General features: G+C 43.5%; 1 protein-coding gene across 14 annotated transcripts in view; it reads left to right on the top strand.

The window, feature by feature from the left end:
* LOC139346708 (microtubule-associated protein 4) overlaps positions 1-16,546 on the top strand; it is a 113,449-nt gene that overhangs the window by 23,675 nt on the left and 73,228 nt on the right. For 11 of the 14 annotated variants that reach the window (XM_070985933.1, XM_070985930.1, XM_070985939.1 and 8 more), the window contains exon 3: positions 1,337-1,393. The exons of the other annotated variants lie outside the window; for them this stretch is intronic. In XM_070985933.1, the coding sequence (XP_070842034.1) occupies positions 1,337-1,393 (57 nt within the window). The remainder of the gene's footprint in view (positions 1-1,336; positions 1,394-16,546) is intronic. 14 annotated transcript variants of the gene reach the window in all.

Below are 16,546 nucleotides of genomic sequence, written 5' to 3'. Positions count from 1 at the left end.
TCAAATATGTCTCGGTCTAACTCCAAAAAGCCGACTCACTTTTAATCTGCTTAGATCATCATGCCAACACACGCTGCACAACTAACCTGTAACGACCGCTGGCCAACCAGCTCACTAGAGAAAATGAGTCATTAGATTGGGTTTAAACCAAGACTTTATCCAAACAGGTTACATTTTACCACGCTAACACCTGGAGATTATAGCTGGATGTGAATCACACACACTGTTAAGTAGCTCAGTCAATTATAAATGCATCGTTTCTGTAAGATAGAACTCATCGGGCGTTCGTTTACTTTCTCAATGGACATGTTGGTCAGGCCAACCACATTTAACAGTTTAAGCCTTGCTTTAATATTTGGTTAATATTCTGCTCCAACTTGTTTCATCTCATTTCATGTTAAAGTTCCTCACATTGACTAAACCCTTTGCCTTCATTTAGTCCATGTGGATCTTTGAATATGCAAACGGTCTCTGCCTCTTTCTCCCCCGGCCGACTCTGCTCATCAAACACACAAACCTGATTGTTTTCTCAGCCATACATGTTCCAACCAGACGCTGATTCTGAGCCAAGCAGTCGATGTATCAGAATGGTCATGTATTTTATTTAGCTCTCTTTACAACATTAGAAACCTAATGTGAGCCTCAGGCTTGAGGATGTGGTCCTGCTGTGGAAAGCCGTCCTACAGGTGGATGGGATTGGTCCCAGAGGTTCAGTCCCCGGCTCTGACAAAGACACTGAACCCAGTTTGCTCCAAAGGCTCAGACCAGCACCTTGAATGGTAGCTTACTTCCACCGGTGTGTGAACAATGAGGGTATGAATGAATGAGAGGCACATTAAAGCTCTTCAGTGTGTGTATGCATGTGTGTCTGACTTATGTCCTTGTGTGTGGGAGCCTTGGTGTGAAGCTGTCGATACAGAATGTGCACTCTGTGTTACTGGTGTACGTCTGTGTCTGCTGTGCACGTTAGACAAACACAGTGCAGTGACTCAGCAGTCCGATGTCACACAGTATCACCTCCTTCATCGTCCCACACTGACACCAGCCAATATGTGCCGCCCTCTGCCTGAACCAGCCCGACCAGAACGGGACTGTGTGCTATTAACAGGCACAGACAACACATGCACCTAGTGCTCAGCGACTGTATTGAGGTGCCCTTTCAAAAGCCTCAGAAGTCAGGGTCACTGGTTTCCATTTAATTCCAGGCTCAGTCTGTCATATTTCCGCTGCACAAACCAATATGATGCAGTTTGATTTCCTATCTCATCAAGCTGTGAGCACTTAGATGGAGAGTAATGTGTTTGCTTGTTTTGTGTGTGTGTGTGTGTGTGTGTAGACACGGGTGCTGCGTTGGAGAATGGAGAGCAGGAAGCTCATGGGGTGCAGAAGCCTGGTAAGACATATCCTACAACTCCCTCTGCCGTCGGTCAGTCTGCTCAGGCCGCCTGGTCATCCTCCTCCACCTATCATGGCGTGTTAGTCTTTTCTTGTCTCTCGGCCTTGTTTACGTCCTTCTTGTTCTTCTCCTCAGTTCGACTGTGTGTGTGTGTGTGTGTGTGTGTGTGTGTGTGTGTGTGTGTGTGTTTGTGCTGTTAGTATCAGTCAGCTGAAGAGCTCTCACTGCTCTCCAACATCCTCTCAATGTCCTCTTTAGTACAAGACTGCTGCTCGTTCTTTTTTCCTCTCAGCTGAGTAAAAATGAGAGTTTTAGAGAGAAACTTTTTATTCCAGTACTCTTGCACACACTGTTGCCACTTTCTCCTTGTGAGTCCTTCATGCATACTGATATAACAGCTCAGATATTCAGGGCGGTCTTATAATATCTAATGAAAGGTGGAGGTGAGGCAAAACTTCCCTTCAGCTCCATCTCTCTCTGTGTTATACTCACTAAACCACACCTCCATCTAATCAGTGATTCCTGACTGCGCTCTGGAGAGAGCACCTGATTGGTCAACGCTCAGGAACATGTCATGGGAGATTTGACACACTGGACAAGTCGAGACAAAAAAATTTGGACATGCTAGTCTTTGCATCAGGGTGTCGTGGGGCGTCCCAGACACTGCACGACAGGTCGTTTAGCACGTCACGCTACACGGGTATAGACGCCTGATGCTGGCAATTGGTCCGTCATGACAAATCATCTCAAAAGCGGGCTCGATTCATGGAGTCTGATCCAGGCATAACTGCCATGTCATGGAGCCTTTCATGGTAACTTCTTTCTGACGTAAAATGATAACAGTGCAGTATAGGTTATTATGCAGTTTATTATGTTTTTGAATGTGAACTATTAATCTGCAAAATAACTATCAACCACAGCTGTCAGCTGGCTTTAAACCCACAAATGAACTGCGCTGAAGCAGACTGCGTGTTCTCCAGCTTGCTCACCCTCTGTCATGTTGTTCGTCTTAGAGGCAGAAATCCATCCAAAGGTTTGTGATTAAACGTGTCGCCCTTCACACCTTTGCATTGCTGCCTCCCTACAGAGTTCAGATTTCGCTTACAACCGGCTGTGAAATGCAAATGAGCTTGTTTGCATAATTGATGCACCTTAATTGATGACATGAGATTGTCAGTGTTCCCTTGATAACATCACTCTCCTTTTAATAAATGAACAACATGGCCGTTGAGGCTCGCAAGTACACGTCCCTCGTACTCTGCAGTCCTTTTGTTGCTTATGATGGGAATAAATTGTTATTGTGTAATCTCATATTGGAGATAATTAGCTACACAGAGGAAATGCAGCCTGAGAGAGGACTATTTATTACCTCTAATGAACAAACCCTCTGTCTCCCCCTCTGGCGGTCTGCTTTTGCTGAAATAGACTGAGGGAAGAACTATTTAAAGTGTGTGTGCGTGTATGTGTGTGTGTTACATTGTGGAAACCAGCTCAAAAAAGGGATTTTTTTTCCCTTTCTTCCCTCATCACACTTGCTCCACTCATGCTCGTGTTCCTCTGTTCTCCATTTCTTGTCGTCATGCAGTCGTTCCATTTTAAATTGCAGTGCATGTCACTGGCAGAAAGGATTTTGCATGAGGGTATGAATTAGGATGTGAGATCTCTTCCGCTGCTCCACTCCACCCCACAACATGCGACCCCCATGACGACACATATGTGTCTGTAAAGTATGACTTGTTTGCCACAAGTCAGTTCAACTGGATGTAATGATATCATAAACTCACGGTACGATAATACCTCGATATTAGCTCGACCAAGCAGACGGCTGGCACATTCTACGTTCAGACTTGCTTGTGATGTGAGGTTTAAAGTGTGTGAAAAACACTTTATGTGGGGACAGTCCAGCCTCTCTCATGTATGTATGTAACTAGGGATGCACCGATCCGCTTTTTTCACCTCCGATTTTTTTCTTTTTTGTTAAAAACAAACAGATATAAATGTATTGAGTTATTTATTTAATAACTATGCACCATTACAACAGTCTTAAACCAATAGCTTCTCTAGCTTGGTCGAACAACATGTAAAAAAAAAAAAATGGAACAAGTGTAACTGGTTCAGTCAGTGCGATTAGGAATATAAAAGGAATATAAAGTGTCCAACAATCTGTCTCCCACTTGCAACAGCATCACTCACAGCGCTGTGATGGAAGTCCCTCGATGGCAGCCAGCTGCATAGTGTGTGCAACGCAGCCTAAACTACGCACTCTCCTGCTGTCCATCGCCTTTCGCACGTTGCTGGCGTTGTCCCTCAGAATCTCGTGGACTTTACTCAATGTACGTCAAACACAGGGTAGCTGCAATCGCATCACTGGTGTGTGACCCACAGAAGTTTGTCGCATTGAGCATTGCACTGTGTGGCACGTAACTCTCATCCAACCAGCGTGCAGTTAAACTTAATAAAAAGTGACATGGGACATCCTCTCCATGGTTTTTGTTGCCTGCACACTATTAGGTTTAAATTTGTCACCTCTTTCCTTCATCTCCTTCAAAGTTAGCTGCGTCATGCCGCCTCCTTTTTGTTTATTCAGTTCAATTAACTCAGCGTGCTCCCTGGCGTGAAATCTCTGTAGGTGCTTGATTGAGTTGGTTGTGATAACTTGATGTTTTACCACCGCCCCTCGAAACATTTATACATAGCAATAGTCTGAATAGATCTATGTATCGGGTCCATTGTCACCGATACCCGATCTAGAATTTTCTTCAATATCAGGGCCGATACCAGTATGGGATCAGTGCATCCCTATATTTAACGACAGCAACACCGTAAGGTTTCCAAACCTCAGCTGTGTTGAGTGCAGTGTGTGATCGCAGAAGAGGCTGCATCTGTTGGACAAAACCTTTCATTCATCATTCACTGTTCATAACATGAGCAGTGAGTAGAGTAGCTTGTGCAGACCACCCGTCTGTGGTTATTGAGACGCATCTGTTTCTTTGAGGCTCTGTATCTCTTAAGCTTTGTTCTCTTGGTACAGAGCTGCTGTCACTATGCGGCTAAAGCGTGGCCTTGGTGGAAATTTATTCTTTGGCTCCACAATGTTTATGAACCTCTAAAATACATCGTTGTTTTCCACAGAAAACAGCCTCAAGTCTTTGGCTTTATACTCACCGATGCATGGTGTTGTCTCTTCAGCTCTCAGACTGTTATATGGAAGTGGGGCTCCAAATGTTTCTTTCAGGCTCCTCTAACCCAGCTGAAGCTTTGCTGTTGTTAAGATTTGAGCTTTTCTGGGTGATGAAGTGCCAAATAGCTTCTCATATTTAACATGTGTCTCATAGTGTAGTTGACGGTCATCTGGCAGTATTTGCAAGTTGTTTTGCATGTCAGTTTCCTTTTCACCATCATATGTTCTTGAACTGGGAAAACCAAAATGGTGTCACGCATCCGTTCTAAAAGTCTGTGGAGCATCCGTCTCTTTTTTGTTATCGGCACTTGATCCGTAATTCGATCGTACATTGACCTTGGCAGTGTCTGCTCAGCATGATAGTGCCTACAACAGACCAGTCATTAAGGAGCACTGAAAGCATTAAGCATTTGATATTGGCTAAATGCTAGTGCATCCAGTCTGCGCTCACTGTACTTGCTAGTTGCACACAAAGTAGAATATTACTCTGGCTGTTTTGGTCTCTGAAAATGGACGATCAGGCAAATCCACATCGAAGCAACTGTGATCAGAGCCCATGATGCAGGCAAAATGCATGTTTTTTTACATGAACAGCCCAATAGAACATTTGGCTTACGTCAGTGACCTTTCGAAGATTTGATGTTCACCCAAGCTGTCGGTGATCTTCTTCAATATCCATCTATTGTATGTGTTCTGTGTGCAGACCTGTTAATGAAGTTAGTAGTTCAATAAGTACACAGCTAAAGGACATGGTCAGTAACATGTCGTTGTGGCTCCAGAAGAGCGTTGACAAAATAAGTCTGATGATGCCATACCAGGCCGGGAGGAGCTACAGAAAGACACTACCAAGAGTAAGATCCGGTGCTTTTTGCTTGACCTGCTCCACAGGTGGAAAGCAATGAGCCTGTTATGAGTCATGGTGCCTGACTGTTGATTGAGATTAATTACCACCTCGTTAGATTAGAGAAGACAAGATTAGAGAAAAATCAGCGTTGACGACATTAATGAGGTGTCGTGTCACCACTGTGGAGTTGATGGAGTAACTACCCCATCCCTGTTCGGCAGGGATCCGACCTGGTCAGTCAGTGTGCAGCTGTTGGGTCTAAACTGGCACTGGGTGAGGCTGTAGCTCTATTTTCTACTGAGTGCCAACTGACACAAGTGCACAATGGGCAGGATGAAGCTGTCAAACCTGCCCACCGCCATCTTCCATGACTGCGTGCGGTCCACTGAGATGACTGGAAGCCCTGGTGGGATGGATGTTGGTGACGGTGGGAGGAGTGATAAGCATGTAAATCAGATGTCTGTGTTGGCATATTCACCGCTTAGCTGTCTGGCTGTTTTGCATGGCATGGGTGGCTTGTGTTGCCATGGTGACAGCGCTGCGCGTGTGCATGTGTGTATTTGTAATAGAGAGACTGTTACTGCTGGAAGACTGCTCTGTTTGAGTTTTGGTTAAACTCTGTCTCTAATCTCCCCCACTGCATCAGTAATGAGATCAGAGCACAGTGTGGGGTGTGTGATACCGCTTTTTTCAGCGGGCCTCTTTTAGTTCATAGAGCATCTGGTCTTGTCGAGGTGCATTGGATCCATTCATCTCTGTTATTGCAGCAGACCCCAGGGAGAGGACGCAGGCGGTATAAGTAGTAACTGGGTCACAGAAGTGAGAGCGTAAGCTAAATCCTGACAGAGCAAATGCAGATGTGTGTTTGTGTGAGTGTGCACTGTGAGCGTGGAGAGGCTGCATGTCACCTCCAATGCATGACGCTTCTGCATCGCATGTAATGACAAGTATATGGTATAGAATGACCTCCCAAATATTTGACCAACATCAGATGATGAGCAGCATCAAAATCTGGCATTCGGCCTGCAGACTGAGATAAATCACGTTGGTCAAGTATTTGGCATTTGTTAGAGTTGCAGTTGATTTTGTGACAGCTTTACTAACCTGCTTTCTTCCTTTTTTCCCCTTATCCCTTCCTCTCATTCTACCTTTTTCTTCAAATGCCACTTTTCTTCTCTTCTTTCTTTCTGAATGATTGAACCCTCTTATGTTGACACACTTGTTTTACGTCTTCTACTCTTTCTTCCCTTCCTCTTGATCGCTGTCATCATCGTTTCTTTACTTTACTCCCCTCTTCTCTCCTCCTTTCCTAATCCCCACGCTTCAGAGGACTAGAACCCGCCTCCATCGCCATGCCGACTGTTAATCAGCTGTGCTTCCGCTTCTGTGCACCTCTTCCCTCTCCTTGTGTAACACACACACTATCTATCCTATCCATGGCTCCTTTGATCCAATATGAAGGAGAGAGTCTGAGGTTGTGGACAAGATTCCACATTTACTGTCACTCTTGACAACCTACAGTACACACATGCACACACACAGCATATGTGCTCACACACGCATACACACACAAAGCCATGTTGCCCTGACTGCAGCACACACTGTGATTCTCTCCGCTGGGCAAACACACACAGTCACATTTGACTTGCAGTCTGTATCTTCTGTTGTTTTTGTCTGTGGTCAGAATTACCACGATTACTTATTTCCACTGTGTCCAATGAAATGTTCTCTCCTTGTCAGTTTCTCTCCGATAGCTTATTATTTGCACATTTGTCTCGTATTAACTAAAAATGCACACAGATCAGATTCAACTTTAGGTTCTGAAAAGGCGACTGTGGCATGAACAAATGAATCAAAATGAAAACTCGTGCACATCTGTCCCTCTCCCTCTCTGTCTCACCAGCACACTGAAGCAGACAGTGAGCTCCTAAATTCATGTCCACACACACACACACACACACACACACACACACACACCGTCCTGCAGCCAGCGCTCCTATACGAAAGCCTTCAAATTGAGTCGCCAGCGCTGCAAACCTGATCCATCAACACCCAGCAACCAGCACACATGCACACACACACACACCACACACACACACACACACACACACACACACACACACACACACACACACACACACACACACACACACACACCCTCATAGATTACCCGCCAAAAAAGACTGTTTTTTATTTTTGTCAATGCTTTTCTTTGAATGAAATGCTTTTAACACCCTCTCTTGAAAATCTCTGAGCTGTTAAACATAGACTCTGTCTGCTTTGCACTATTTTCAATCTTTCTATAACCAAAAAAGATCATACAAATAAAATGCTAAATAAACACTCCAGAGGACAATCGTTCATTTAAACAATGTAAAAATCTCATCCATTTCACTGTACTGTGTCGTTTGCTTTCAGTCCTCACTTGAATTGATCCGATCGGTTTGAGTGATTGTTTAACTTAATGACTTATTTCTGTGTTAGCTTACTAATTCTAAGTCTGTTGTGTCTGATGCTGTATATTCTGATTGTGTGGGCAATTAATTCACATTTCAGTTCATTCAAACTAATTTATCATTAAGGTGACAGGGTCCTGTTAGCCACAAGCTAGCACCAGAATCACCAACCTGTGAAAAAGGCTTCAGAAAGCTGTTGGTGTTATAATGCAGGGTGTGGGTATGAGGGTATACTGGCGTGGTTGGCACATTAACTTTCTGCATGGTTCGACCAGAGAAGAAATAAGTTTATTTATTTATTTCCCTTTTTGCGATTTGGTTTCACTGACCCTTTAAGAAACAGCCGTGAATGAAGTGTGTGCCAACAAGGCCTGGCAGACTGAAAAATACAAAGTGTAAAAAGTGTGATTTGTACACGAACACACTTCACACAGAGCGCCACTCATCCTCACACGTGATACTCCTGTGAACTTTTCATGGACAGCAGAGCATTGAAGACCTCCACAGAGATATTTTCAGTGGTCGGAGGTCAAAGCCAGCTGCAGACACAACAGCATGTGAGCGGATCTTTCACCCTGCAGTGTGATGTACTTTGTGCATTTTGACTATTTTACTTTTTAGATGCATAGAAACATCCTGTATGTGCCACAAAGGTCTAGAACCAGCCTCTTTCATGTGCTTATTTCAAAAGGTATCCTATCTCACTGTGTCCTTTTATAGATGTGCCTCTCTGTTGTCTGCCTGCACCTTGTGCTAATAAACCAATATATATAACACACGCTTGCCTGGCTTTTGGGTTTCTCTTTTGTCTTCTAACCAAACCTATCTGCTGCTTTTTCCCTTCTCTCAGTTCCTTTCTATTCCTGTCCCTCACAGCCTTTTATATCGTGTGCAGTATTATTTTCTTTTTCACAGATCTTAGCAGCTTTCTAAGAGAACAAGACGCTTACTCACCCGGACTGTAACCTTTGGAGGCGGTGGGTTTTTACAGTGTAAAGCTTAGAGATTAGCGCGTGCTGCAGGGAAATGATTTTCTATTGCTTCAGAGAGATGCGCCTCTTTGGTTACAAAACAGATATCTTTATTATGCTTTCCTTTTTTGGAAAGAGGAAAGAGAAAAAGTCATTTCTTTGGCTTAAAAATACTCATAGAAAAGGAAATAAAGGGAATTCTGCCTTCATTAAAGAGGTTTGCTAGCTATCAGTATTTTATAGCGTCTCTTCCAAAATCAGTGGCTGAGTCAGGTTCTAAACATGGAAGCAGATGTGCTTCAGAAAGCAAAGGGTACAGAGAGATAGCGTGAGAGAAGCTTGGTTGCTTTTTCTACAGCTTTCACTAAACTACATGGTATTCATCAGCTAAACTTAAAAAAAGGACTTGTGCACCCTAGAAACCTAACAAGTCCTCCTTCTTAGGAAACAAAATGATCAGTAAAGATCAGTTTTTGGGAAAGATGGTGGTCATTTTTAAAAGAAAGCACTGACTCCTGGGAGGAGACAGGAAGCCAGTAGCAGTCTCCGGTGTCTGTACTTTGTTTTCTCAACTTCGAGGTAGTGGAGCACTACAACAACGTCAAGGTATGTCAGACAGCAGTCATTATTTGTAAGGCCACACAGGGGGCCCTTGTCAAGAAAACGTAAAAAGAGATCTTTGGGAACCATATATGTCACAAAGTAAAGGTCCACTTACTGAACTTTAAACCGCATCTCATGGTCTTCATCCTGTGAATGGAGCAGGCTCAGGTATCGTTATGTCACTGAAGTGCCAATGCTATGGCTATTACATAAAAATAGATGTATTTAGAAGTGTTTGAATAAATGACACGTGCTGTAATTTTACAGAAACATAAGCTTTAAAAAGAACAGAATTTATCACCAACACTATTAATGATTGAAGAGTCTTTTACAGTCATTTATGAACAAGGGTACTCAGGTGAGCACCAGGACGTGTTTTTTGGTACTCACTCCATACATAGGACTCATTATTCCTTGGTGTCTTCCCTGGTGTCTCCCTCACCATCCTCCGTTTCAGCTTCCTGCAGGGAGGATGATGAAGATGCACCTTGTGGTCTCTTGTTGGACCTCTGATTATTTGTCTCCATCACAGGTCAGCAGCTGGCTTTTGGCCAGATGTCTCTGTGGTCATCTCTGACCGGTGAATGTGCATCAGGGCTTGTATTACCTATTTGGATCAACACAGAGGACACTGCCAAGCATTTTCTTGCTTGCTTTAAAGGCATCCATGCTCTCATAGTGTCTATAAATAAACCTCTGTCAAGGTGGCCTCACATTTCTGAAGAATGGTGCACATTGTTGTCAACATGGATGCATTTTGTGCTCCACCTTTTTGCAAATAGAATTGCAGAAGCATGTCAACAGAGCGATTAAATGTCTCACAGTAAGGAACCTTGCAGATTCGGCCCAGTTCTCGAGGGTGTGTGCAGTGCACAGAATGTGCACAAGGGAAATCCCATTCCACAACAAGTTGCCGTAGTTTTGGTAAAATGATGTTGTACATATCAACGTTGACAGCAGCCCCGTCTGTGCACGCTGTACACACCCACTTTGTCATGCAGTCACCCAAGCCTGCATCATGGAAGAACTTCATGCGTCCATCTGCGCAGTTGGTCAGCGCCCAGTTCAATAAATCCAACGGAGTCTGAGGTAAACCCTCCGTTGTTGGACACAGACACGATGTAAACCATCGCCTGCTCAATTTTTGTGATGTCCTCCAATGCATCAAAGAAGTGCTCCCAAAGTTCAGTGGTTTGCTCCTAACTTCCCACTGAGTTTGTGCAATGCCCTGCATTACCTGTGTTCCCCTTCACATGAATGATATGCACCTCCAACATTGACTCCAAGCCGCATCAATAAACTAGACCCCTCAGTTGCTTGCTGTTACGCAAAGGCGTATTTTGAAACAACTGACATTTGGCATTTCTGATTTTTGTCTATCCCTGTGTACCAGTTATGTCCTGTTCTGAAGCAACAAGACGAAAAATCAGTTCATGATTTCCACACGTGTTGCCGTGAAGGTCCACATGACTTACATTTACTTATCTGCCCAAGTCCACAGGGGTCCACATGGACTCCAGTACGCCGACTGGACGCTTGTTTCCCCATCCTTGCTCATACTCTTGTTATGTGTGTGTGTGCATGTGTGGGACGTGTCTGGGTATGCACACACCTGACTGTAGTATGTATAGAAGCTCATACCCATCAGCCTTCAGTTCTACAGCTTACTGTGTTTAAATAGAAGTATGAGCATTAACTGTAATGTGTGTTTTTTACAACTTTACAAAAACAGCTAATAGCTAATGAAAATAATCCGGTTTCATTGTTAGTAAAATTCCCCATTCCTGGCCTTGTTGAGTCCACTACTGGCAGGGTAGCTCTAAGATGAGTAGCTGTATTGCTTTCCATGCTTTGCCATCTGCTATACCGTAACCTCCAGTGATCGACCTGACCTATGCTGTCAGCAGGGGTGTGTTTGCGTTGCAGAGTCTATATGGGGCATCCTGTCCTACTTAGACTCAGAGAGTTGTGGTGGGATGTGTAGGGAGAAAAAAGAGGGGGAGATGAATTTAACAAGTCCTTAGTGGAAGCAGATGTGCTTTTCAGTGGAGGGATCGTCCCGTACCTTTCAGAGTGTACGACACAAAAACACGCTTACATGCATCCCAACCCCAGAGAGCCTCACCCTGAACAGCTGATTCCCTACATTACCTTTAGAGAGGGCGAGTGGAGGAGGATTCAAAAGATAACAAGATCTAAGAGAGAGAGTGAGCTGGAGACTTGAGTAATGTTGTACATAATGTATAGATAGACCTCCTCATGGGGCTTACAGTCCATTATGTGCATCTGCCCCCACACAGTGAAGACATACAGCATGAGGACAGCGTGCTCTCTACATTATTGATCTGCTGTATTAAGATGTTCAATCATAGGCTTAATAGGAAAAAATGTTTAACAGCATGCAGCTGGTACACCACTTTGCTCCAGACTGAAATATGTCAACAGCTGTTGGAAGGATATCCATTCAACTTTGTACAGATGTTCATGGTCCCCACAGGATGAATCCTGATGACTTTGATGACCCCCTTGCATTTTATCAAGTGCCACCAGCAGGTCAAAGTTTTCACATATCTAGTTAAATATCTTGGGATCTGGTAGACTGTAATCGACAAGTTGTCAAGTCCTCAAAAGCAGTGGTAAATCTTGAGTAAAACTGAGAGATTTTGCAAATTGGTAGATTTTTGCGATGGTGTGGTGTGTAACACCAGCTGCAGCACCGCCTGACGTTGTTTAGGTCTGTTTTATACTTACAGAATTTAAGGCCATACACCTTCAAATCCTCTAGAAACTTGCAAAATAATTTGCAAAGTTTGTGTTTCTTAAGTTGTTTAGATGTAGCCTGATCCACACATATCTTCACCGTGTCATACTCAAGCAGAAGTTTACTAGTCAATTCTGGAGCTGCGACCAGGAGCTTCTGTGGGCAGCTGATAGAGGCCAGGCTGGACTCTGTAACACTGGTATGAGGTGTCGCTCATATTTATTATATTACATTACAAGTTTGAGGTTTACTTTGCTTTGCTAGCATTCACATTTCCTGCAGTTGTTTCACGGTAATGGCCTACTGCAGCCTGCTGCTGTGCATTTATTGTGAAACACATGCAGGAAATTTAAAGTTTTGGTATTAACAAACTAACTGACTCACTCAGGAAATTAATAATATTGCAGTCAGTGAGTGAGTCAGTCAGTGCTCTAATATATGGTGAAAAATCCATTTATATATGTGCATATATATGTGTTTGTGCACATTAACTGCCGTACATCTGGTGATCTTGGTAGTAACAAGTGCTCAAAAAAGTGTCAAAAATATCGCGTTATTAAGGCGTTAACGCAAATCAGCTTTAACGGCGTCATTTTTTTTTTTATCGCACGATTAACGTTCTTTGTGACCTAGTGAACTTGTAGTTTTTTATAAGATGTGGCCACTGCTAGTAACGTTACAAAAATTACAGGATCCGATTGTAAACTGGAAACAAAACTGACAAGACCAAAGTTTGGACAGAGGCATGTGGATACCGTGACTAAAAACAAGCTTATTGCAGCCATAGCCTAGTAATGTTCATTGTTTCTGGAGAGAAATAAGAGGCTGCGTTGATCAGCCTCTAGTGAATAAACAGAAGAGCATCATAGTCTGACTGCTTGTATGTTCAGAGGAAACCTAAGAAAGGAAAGTTTAAGCCATGGTTTAACTGCACTATAGCCTGAGTCCTAGTTTACAATGATGTGCACTTTGTAACTTTATCTTGTATCAAAACAGGGTGCTGTTTTGATCCCTTAGAAAGGGCTGTTGAAGGGGCTTTTTTGTAACCAAGTATTTATTTTTTTGTCATCTGTTTATTGACAGTGTTAAATTGTGTGAGATTTGATTCATTCAAATGTGAATGACTGCTCAAAGTGAGAATGTTAATGTGAAATATAACACTACACATTGTTGTTTTCAATAAAAAACATTTGCAGAAAACAAGCCTATCCACTTTCCACTTTTTATTGAAATGATAATTAATGGGACATTTAGAATAGATAAAAATGTGCGATTAATTGCGAGTTAACTATGACATTCATGCGATTAATCGCAATTAAATATTTTAATCGATTGACAGCACTAGTAGTAACCCTAACCTCCTACTCAGTGGTACACCAGCAGTTTGATATTTCTGATTAAGATTAAAATAATAATAATGAGAGTAACATATCAATTAATCAGTTTGATATTGTTTGGCAATTACTTTTACCAACCACTTTTCCCTTTTACTATGACACTGCCCTCTGGATGATTTTTACATTTTTACATTACACTGTTTCATTTTGTTTTATGTTGCTAGAGTCCTGACCAAGACAACTGAAAAGACTGGAAACTTGCTGGAAAAACAACCAGTTTGTGTCGCCCTTTGAAAAATCAAACTCGCTCTCCACTTTTCATATGTCATTTTCTTTTTATTTGATTGACAAACCATAACCCCTAACTTTTAACTGAGCGCATGTATAATTTGATAAAGTCGCGCTGTCATCCTGTTTGACTTGAAGCAGTGATTTGGTAGGAATGCTGGATGAATCTCCTTTAAATATTCATGATACAACTTTAATCCCTGAGCTGGGAAAAGACCTAATTCCTCCTTCACTGACGTCTTCTGTGTGGGCAGAAAGCTTTTCATCTGTAGGAGCTTCTCTCACATGCGAAGGTGTGTGTGTGTTTGACTGGGAATGCATATGTCTTTGTGTGTCCCCATGTACTGTGAGTGTGTGTGTATGTGTTTGACTGAGTAAATCTCTCCCTCTTTACTCACATGACAGTGTGTGTGTGTGTGTGTGTGTGTGTGTGTGTGTGTGTGTGTGTGTGTGTGTGTGTGTGTGTGTGTGTGTGTGTGTGTGTGTGTGTGTGTGTGTGTGTGTGTGTGTGAATATTAAGGCCTCAGACTTGCCTTTGAGCTTTAAATGTGAAATGCTTTGGATGGGAAACATCAACATGGGCAACTAGTGGTTCTTACACTTTGAAGTGTGCACTTGTTCACTTCATCTGTTGATTTGACATGTACTGACTGCACAATCCCTGCTGGTTAGAGTTAAATGAAACCCCCCCCCCCCCCCCCCCCCACTTGGCCCAGTAGTATGAATTGTGATCCATGACAGTGAGGAGTGGTGCAAAGCATGACAGCTGGAAATGCAAATATGAGAAAACAAAATACTGAGGATAATCATGAAATCCTTTGCTTTACCTCAACTTCTTAATCCTGCCAATAGAAATAAGAAAAAAAAGTTCACATGAAGGACAAGAGAAAGTTATGGTGGAATTAAAATAGCCACAGAGCGATTGCCTCTGTGTTAGTGTCCTCTTTCCAGCCCGACAAGCATCAGGTTGTTTTCAGGCTAAGATAAGGAGGTGTGGAAGATACAATGACATAGTGTGTTTGGATTCAAAGGAAAGAAGCTGGGATGGAGGGAGAAGGAGGGTCTCACAGGCAGCTGTGTGTGTGTGTTTGTTAAAGATACCTGCAGGTCCCATCAACCACCCGCCTCTTGCGGAAACATGAACACACAAAACACAAACATACACACACTACAGAGACGTTGTCACATTCAGTGCACCTTGCTTCTCTACTGCCTGTCAATGCACATCACCCTCTCACACCCTGAATTTGTACCGTCGCTGCGTCAGCCTCTTGACTTCTCATCCTCCACAGCCTGATCTCCTTCTCTGTTTTATACAGCACCTAAACCATTTGCAGGGTTAGTTAAAGGACACATTTGTAATTATGGTGGAAAAGCTATAAGTAGAAAAAGCATACAGTATAGTCATAAAAATGTTGCTAGTTTGTTTCTGTATGATTTAGTTCTTATTCATATCGGCATTGCTCTCAAAGCGGTTGCTTTTGGGTTTATCCCAGCGCATATGTGCATCTGTGAAGTACAGCGTGTACTGAACAGTTGCCTCTTGCAGTTCCTCAAATACAGTATATAACAGCGTTATGTCATCTAACGTGCCTTTTTCAGCATTAAGCAGTCAACAAATGAGAAACGGAAGTGAAAATGAAGTTCAGCCGACACCCTGCCGGCATAGCTCCACTCCCCCTGTGAGACTTGCCTCACTGCTGCTAACACCAACTGTCCACCTTTCGGTACTGTGTACACCTGCCTGTGGAGGAGCCCCAGCTTTAAGCGGGCACCTTCATGGCACTCCAGTCGGAGGGTGATGGTGATGGAAGCTGGAATGACCTCTGGAGTCCCCCTGAAAGATGGGATGGACAAGCTAATCTTCAGAAGCACTTCCCAGACAGAAAGGGACCCAGCTGCCGAGCACAAGTCAGACGGCTCGGCTTCCTCCGTCTTGGACTCTCCCCAGGTCCTCCCATTACCCCACGGGGAGACCTGGCACCTGATTTCAAGCATGGGACTCTGTATCATCATCTTGCCTGTTCCGACTGTGGCCAGGAGCTCTGCAGCAGTGGCTGACATGGTGACAATGATGCTTTCCATCAAGGATTATGGCACGGTAGCATTTCATCCTGCCTCAAAAGCTATGGAGAGAGATTGGTTCATGCATCCTTGCTTTTAAAAGGGAGTCAGACGACAGTGGGAATTACCCCTAGCGATGCCGACTCTGGGGGGGTCCACTTTTGGAGCTGATAGCCCAAATCTCTCTCAAGATGTTACATGTTGAAACAGTGCTGGTGCTTGCCCTGATGTAGGCTAAGAGAGTGAGTGACCTATGCATGCTGCCAGTCTCACTGTCTTCTCTATCGGAGATGACAAGAGTACACGAACTGTACGGTTAAATCTCTCATTTACACCCAAAGTCTGAACGAACTCCTTTCGTTTCAGAATGATTTCCTTCGAGGGTTCTTCCCTCCGCCTCACAGATATTAGATGGAAGATGCGCCACACCATCTCTAATACGTGGTTGTTCTCAGTATGTTTCCTGCACAGCTAACATCAGGCAGACACAGCAGCTGTTGGTCATTACTGAGAGCACTCACAAGGCGTGGCTCTGTCAAATCAGCATCTGTCTCACTGGCTTTAGTGATGCCGTCACACAAGGAGTACAATTCAGTGTATCTGAGTCCTCCCTGACTCATTCAGTTTTAAACTTGCTTGACGGCA

This window comes from Chaetodon trifascialis, chromosome 18, assembly GCF_039877785.1.
Source record: "Chaetodon trifascialis isolate fChaTrf1 chromosome 18, fChaTrf1.hap1, whole genome shotgun sequence".
Taxonomy (NCBI): domain Eukaryota; kingdom Metazoa; phylum Chordata; class Actinopteri; order Chaetodontiformes; family Chaetodontidae; genus Chaetodon; species Chaetodon trifascialis.
The sequence above is the reverse complement of the archived record's forward strand: the minus strand, read 5'-3'. Positions and strand labels throughout refer to the sequence as shown.